The sequence below is a fragment of the Drosophila miranda genome (genome assembly GCF_003369915.1).
Source record: "Drosophila miranda strain MSH22 chromosome Y unlocalized genomic scaffold, D.miranda_PacBio2.1 Contig_Y2_pilon, whole genome shotgun sequence".
NCBI lineage: Eukaryota > Metazoa > Arthropoda > Insecta > Diptera > Drosophilidae > Drosophila > Drosophila miranda.
Genome location: NW_022881614.1, coordinates 17,938,488 through 17,945,576, shown reverse-complemented (window position 1 = coordinate 17,945,576; position 7,089 = coordinate 17,938,488). Strand labels below are relative to the sequence as shown.

At 57.0% G+C, this 7,089-nt stretch overlaps 1 protein-coding gene across 3 annotated transcripts; it reads left to right on the top strand.

The window, feature by feature from the left end:
• Positions 1–4,414: 4,414 nt before the first annotated feature.
• LOC117194164 lies at positions 4,415–6,450 on the top strand. 3 transcript variants are annotated; one of them, XM_033398820.1, is made up of 2 exons: positions 4,415–4,648; positions 4,754–6,450. In XM_033398820.1, exon 2 carries the CDS (start codon positions 4,762–4,764, stop codon positions 5,431–5,433), a length of 672 nt encoding a protein of 223 aa, XP_033254711.1. In that variant the 5' UTR covers positions 4,415–4,648; positions 4,754–4,761; the 3' UTR covers positions 5,434–6,450. The 3 variants fall into 3 exon arrangements, with proteins under 3 accessions (XP_033254711.1, XP_033254709.1, XP_033254710.1); XM_033398818.1 differs by having other exon boundaries at positions 4,719–6,450; XM_033398819.1 differs by having other exon boundaries at positions 4,712–6,450.
• Positions 6,451–7,089: the final 639 nt, after the last annotated feature.

The window sequence follows — 7,089 nt, the reverse complement described above, 5'->3', positions numbered from 1 at the left end:
TCGTCCGCAAAAAGGACGGGAGGTGGCGCATGTGTGTGGACTATCGACAACTAAACGAACATTCGATCCCGGACGCATACCCGTTGCCGAGGATCAACTATATACTGGAAAGACTCCAAAACGCACGGTTCATCACCACGCTGGATCTGAAGAATGGATACTGGCAGATACCGATGGCCCATGACAGTAAGGAGGCCACGGCGTTCACGGTGCCCGGAAGAGGCCTCTATCAGTGGAAGGTAATGCCTTTCGGGTTACATTCCGCGGGAGCCACGTTCCAGCGTACCCTCGACACGGTCATCGGCGCAGACATGGAACCCTTCGCTTTCGCGTATCTGGACGACATCGTCATCGTCGGCAAGGATTTCGCGGAACATTTGCGCAACGTCAAGAGAGTCTTCTCGCGACTGCGCCGGGCCAATCAGCGGATCAACGCAGACAAATGCGTGTTTTTCCAGCGCCGCATAAAATACCTGGGTCACATGGTCAGCGAGGAAGGCATTCATACCGACCCTGACAAGATAGCGGCCGTCAAAGACCTGAGACCGCACACTAACCTGAAGGAATTGCATAGGCATGGCGGGCTGGTATCGTCGATTCGTCCCCAATTTCGCCACCATAGGGCAACCGATGTCATTGCTACTAAAGAAGGGGGGAGCATGGGCATGGGGACAGGAACAACAGGACTCCTTCGACGAACTCAAAGTGCGACTCACCACCGCCCCGGTGCTCGCCTGCCCGGACTTCAACGTCAAATTCTCCCTGCAGACCGACGCGAGCAACGTGGGTGTGGGCGCGGTCCTCACCCAAGAGATCGAAGGGAAGGAACGCGTCATCGCCTACGTCAGCCGGCGCCTTAAAAAGGCAGAGGAGAATTATTCGGCCACCGACAAGGAATGCCTTGCCGTCATATGGGCAATCCGGAAATTGCGCTGTTACTTGGAAGGATACCGGTTCGACGTGGTGACCGACCATCTCGCGCTGAAATGGCTAAACACCCTTGAGAGCCCTTACGGGAGAGTGGCGAGATGGGCGCTGGAGCTGCAGCAGTACCAATACGACGTACATTATCGGGCCGGCAACCAGAACGTGGTCGCCGACGCGCTCTCTAGGCAACCTTTGGAATCCCTTTCACGCGTCGAAGAAGAGGGCACGACCTGCCCGTGGCTCAGAAAAAGGATCCAACAAGTTCACGACGAGCCCCAAAAATACCCGGACTACACGTACGAAAACGGGCAGCTTTACCGAAACCTGGGGCACGGAGCCGACGATGACGACCACGTGCCGTGGAAGCTCTGTGTGCCCAAGGACTGCCGAGCGAGAGTCCTCCGCGAGTGCCACGACCAACCGACGGCAGGCCACCTCGGCGTGCGAAAAACTATCACGAGGATATCCCAGAGGTATTATTGGCCGGGATTTTATCGCGACGTGAGGCGATATATCGGCGGTTGCGTGAGCTGCCAGAAGTTCAAGGCTACCCAACGCAAGCCAGTGGGCCGGATGCTCACTCGTAAGGCCTGTGCGCCGACTTCGTCGGACCGTTACCCCGATCCAAACGGGGGAACGCCATCCTGCTAGTTTTCTTTGACACCTTCTCCAAATGGGTCGAACTGGTGCCCCTTAAGAAGGCAACGACGGCTAGCCTCGAACGAGCTTTCAGGGAACGCATACTGAGTAGCTTCGGTGTTCCGAAGTTGTTTGTCTGTGACAACGGCACCCAGTTCACCAGTCGGTCGTTCAAGACCATCCTGCACACCGCCGGCGTGGAACTCCAACACACCGCGCCCTATTGTCCGCAAGAGAACCCGACGGAAAGGGCAAACCGGACCGTGAAGACGATGATCGCCCAATTCGTGGACGATCACCAAAACACGTGGGACGAACTCTTGCCAGAAATGACGCTGGCGATCAACTCGAGCGTCTCGGAGACTACCGGTTTCAGCCCGGCATTCCTCGTACACGGAAGAGAGTCCCGACTGCCCGGCGCCTTATACGACGAGGTCTCGCCGGGACGGGAAGCGCCCAGGAAACTCCTATGGGTAAGGCCGCCAGGCTAAAAGAAGTGTTCGCCATCGTCAAAAACAACATTCAAAGGGCCAGCCAAGAACAAGGGAGGCACTACAACCTTCGCCGACGACAGTGGCGTCCCACGATCGGTTCGCTAGTACTTCTACGGCAGCATCACCTCTCAAACGCCGCCGAAGGCTTCGCGGCAAAACTGGCCCCTAAATTTGACGGCCCCTATCGCGTGAAGGGTTTCCCGTGGCCAAACATCGTTCAGCTGCAGCACCCGAGCAGCCGGAAACGGAAGGTCGCCAACATCAACGATCTGAGAGAATTCCACGACCGCGAACCCGACGAACGTGCCGGGGAGGCGGACGACCCAGGTACCGCCGAACAAGCGCCGGACCACGACAGGGGCACAGGTACCGGCTGAAACGAAGGGAAAAGGGGGGAAGGGGCGCCCGTGCCGGGGAAAAACCCGAGCGAGGCAAGCGACGACTGCCCGGATCCCGAAAAGTACCGACACTAGGTCGACCGACGTCGTAGCTCGCGACAAGCGTCTCCGGCAGTCCGAGACCCCACCATCACCGATCAGTGCCATTCCGCCACCACAGCCGAACGGTCGAATCGATCCCAACCCAAACGCATCCGAAGATAACGCAAAACCACACAACATGAAGGACCTACTGATTTTCCTCACTCTGCTAACCTCGACGCGCGCGCTGGTCAAGTTGAATGACTACACTAACGCGGACTATATCCCAATAGCGGACGGGGACGCCATCATTTGGGCCAACCACGGATACCTACACCACACTACGAACGTGACTTCATACGAAGATTACGTCGCCGAAACGGAACAAGCCGCGGAGCTGTTTAGCCTAGACCGGATGGCGCTAGTGATAGCAGCCGACCTGGACCACATCAAGAACCTGGTGGCCACGCTAAGGGTCCACCATCGGGGAACAAGGAGTATAAACCTGCTCGGAACAGCATTGAAGGTAGTGGCCGGAACGCCCGACTTCGACGACTGGGAGCAGGTCAAATTCCAACAAAAGCAGCTGGCGGAGTCCAGCCGTGGCCAAAACTAAATCAACTCCAGGATTCAAACCCGGATCAACGAGCTGACCCGCCTCGTGAACCACATCGCCAAGGAGGACAACGCCGACCGGGCCGAAGCCATAATAGCCCGGAACAGGATCATTATAACGGATCTGGAAGACCTCATCCTGGCCTTAACCCTTGCCAAGATCAACGTGATCAGCCCCGCCCTTCTGGACGGCGCTGACATTAAGGAATTGGGCGAGCAGCACCTCACTAACATCAGCCTCGTGGAGCTACTAGAAGTGTCAAACATTAGCGTTTTCCAGAGCGCAGACCTATTCCACTTTCTCATCAAGTTTCCCCAACCGAAGCTGGTCTGTAGGAAAATGCTTATTTTCCCGGTCCAACATCAGAACAAGATACTGGATTTCAGCGAGGGAGACATCGTGGCAGAATGCGGGCCCCAAACCCTCAGCATCGGGGATTGCGAAGCCACCATCGGCGCTACGTTTTGCAGAGAACGCGAGGGGATCACCTGCGCTCAGCAGATGGTGACCGGGTCCGCGGGCGCACTGCGCGACTTCGCCCGGTCACTTGGATCCGATCGTCGTGGTGGACCACGGCACCATCATCGTCAACGACGCAAGGTTCACCGTTGTAGATGAGGCGGGGACCACCCAAGCAATCTCGGGATCGTACCTAGTTACGTATTCCCACCGGGTCTCGTTTAACGGGACCTGGTACGTGAATCACCTCGGCGACTACAAAAGAAAGGCGGTGGTACCGGCGATGACTCGAATAAACGTAACGGCACACAAGGAAAAGCTAAGCTTGCCGTTCCTACGGGAGTTAAGCCTACAAAATTCAAACTACATCGACGACCTGAACGAGACGGTGACGATAAGGAGCGCCGCCTCCTATTTGTTCACCCTCGTCGTCGCCATCCCTCTCTGCGCCATCATCTGGGTGCTATACCGCCGCCTCAAATCCCAAGGCCTTCGGAACGAGCATACAGCACGAGACGTGGAGGCCGCCCCCCGTTACCCCCCGGCCAATGTCGAACCGGCCAGAACAACAGAGACGGCGCACGGTACTGTCGCCCCCGGCAGAGCCTTCCCGCGGCGATACATGCCCAGAGGCCGGCCGAGCCCAGCGATAAGAGCTGGCCCTACACCTGGCCCATCGGCGCCCGAAATCCGATCGGAGCCCGCGTGCGACGCATAGCTGCGCTGCCCGTAAAACGAAAGTTACGAAGGAAAAAGACGACGAAAATAAAATATCAAAAAAAAAGGAATATATATAAAATAAAATAAAGAAAGAACGAAAAAAAATATATAAATGTCAATTCGGCAGATTCATGCATTACACTCATTACACACATTCATAAACCCATGCCCCAAACGTCCATAATCGTTTCACGGATCCATTTACCATAGCTTAGATTACAGAATTGCAAGCCCGCTGACGCCGGCTCCCGTGAGTCGCGCTGTCAGCGGAGGGAAATGCATGACGTTAGAAATACAAGAAATAAGTCAGATTCCGAACGCCGAGCGAGCAAGGCGATTTTGATAAAACCCTACTATACCAGAACCAAAACAATGTAAGTTTTCGTCACGACCCCTGGGAGGCCCTAGAATTAAGAAGATTAAAGTAGATTAAATAGAAAATAGACACTCTCCCCCTCCCCGAACTCTACGCACCGAAGAACCAGCCATGAACGCCACCGAGAACACCCCAGTTAAGGCGCACCAGAGAGCCGCTGCATCAGCAGAGTCACCCGAAGTCGTAGACCTCACGGATTTCTCCGACGCCGAGGAACCGGAGTCCGCTGCCAAGGCGGACGAGGAAGCCGCCCCGAAGCCAGGAGTAGCCGAAGAACCCCACACCTCCGATGGGGACATGTACGCAGATATGGAGCTAGACGCCGACGAGGCAGGGGCAGCCGACCACGAGGGTCCCCGAGACAGCCCCCCGCTGTTCTCCCGCCGACCATCCGGGTTCCGTCGAGAGAACCTGTGGTCGCCGCCGCCGCATAAACGACGAGCCGCGCCCTGCTCCCCGGAGCCAGGGTCACCGTCATTCGAAGAGGAGTTCGAAGATGCCGGTTCTAGCCAGCACAGCTTCCCGGAACCAGAGACGCCATCATACGCGCCGATGTTCGAACAGGAGTTTGAAGATGCCGGTTATCACCAGCGCCGCGATCCCCGAACCGGCCGTGGCATTTACGCCCCGAGAGGGGGCCGGAGCGTTACATACCGAAACCATACAACGCGTACTACGACGACGGGAGAGCGAAGAGGAGGAACCCTACGGTCGGCAATTCATAGCCGAAACAGAGACCTTTCACCACACGGTCACGCCATGGGGGTTGCGCGTCACGCGTAACCACCAGATGTCCGTAGACGTCTTTGTCCCTCCCGGCCGGAATGTCAACGCGTTCTTCAGGGCATTCCGAGAAGCCGCGGAACCAATCGACTACCGCTCCGAACCGGCCGCCCCAGCCAGGGCAAGCCCCCCGCACGCCGAAGCGCGACCGCCAACGCCCGCATCGGATCCTCCCCGATGCCCCAATCCTCCAGAAGAGTCAGCGGCGACCACGCCCCCGCACGTCGAAGCGCCCCACGCGAAGACAGCGCAAGGCCCTCCCACTGAATGGCCCACCGGGGCTACAGAAGAGGGAAACGCCGCTCCGGTTCGACAAGCGGAGCTGACCGAACCGGAGGAGCAGTGGGAAACGGGGCCGGACAGCGGGTACCCCACCATGACCCTACGGAGGGTAAAACAACCCGTTGCGGAGGAGACGGCGCCGACCCCCCAAACTGGGGAGTGGGAAGGACAAGACGAGTTGCTGGTGGACTGCGACTTGGATGAAATACTACGATTTCTTCAAGACGAATCTACGCGGGAGGGGCAAAGTCCAGCGGACTTTTCCCTGATCGAAGAGCTGAACCAGCCCACCCAGTGGGTAATCGCGCCGGCAGATTGGCAGGTGAACGTCCCAGGCCGGGCCCTACCGGCGGGCCTCATCGAGGAGATACACCAGCGGCTGCTGGAAGCGGAGAGGCTCCGTTTCCGAAGCTGGTCCTGGGATCAGTGCTACCGGGTCCACAAGCGATCCCGGGCCGCGCCTGTCTGCGTCGACCTCCTCCCGGAAGAAAGGGGAGGGTGTAACGAACCTTAGGAAGGTTCGTCACAGCGCGCTACATCGCGGGATCGTCACCGCCTCATTTTTCCCCTTTTTATATCTCCAGTTTCCCTTAAATATGTCGTTACTTAGCCTTAAGAACAGAGAATGCATCCAATTAATGTACCACCAATAAAGAAACTCATTCCCCATATCGTTTCGCCTACCGTTTCACGACAGCCAATCCCACATTCTCGTACCAACACATTGCCCCCACCTCTAACGAAAAGTTCACGAAGCACTGACAATTAGCCGGTAAGAACGCCCCCCACACCAACACATTACCCCGCGTTTAGCAATAAGCTCCCGAGACACGAACCGTTAGCCGGTGACAACTCCCCACCGGGCCAACACATTCCCCCCCCCTCTAAACTTAAGCTCCCGAAGCACAGACTAGCCGATAAGAACCCCCGCCCCTTCCCTTCGCGGCTTCGGGACGCTCCGCGAAGCGGCAGCCAATCCGAAGCCGACGAAGACGAAGACACGTAGATACTGATAAGTTAGAGATCGGCGGCAGCGAAGTTTTCCCGAGCGCGCAAGCGCCGAGCAGACTTCACTTACGCGGAGACCCGGGCCGAGTATAGACGTTGTCCCGCGTGACAACTAGTTAAGAATCCTTCCGGGAACGTGACGAAACGACAAAAGAAAATATTCAATGTAACAAATTACCTGTGTAACTAGCAAGCAAATAAATCATTATTGTAACGAGAACCAACCCCGTGTAAGTCATTTTTGGGGATCCAAACCACTCCCCGGTCACCAACAACTACTCGCCAGCGAGCCACACTCACCTCCACTAACCCCCGATCAATCCTCGAAAACCCCCCCCCCCCCCCCCTCACCATTACGCAGGTGTG

Excerpts from the sequence above, each read along its gene's own strand:
- LOC117194164 (XM_033398818.1), top strand. The coding sequence starts at position 5,147 with ATGCCGGTTCTAGCCAGCACAGCTTCCCGGAACCAGAGACGCCATCAT.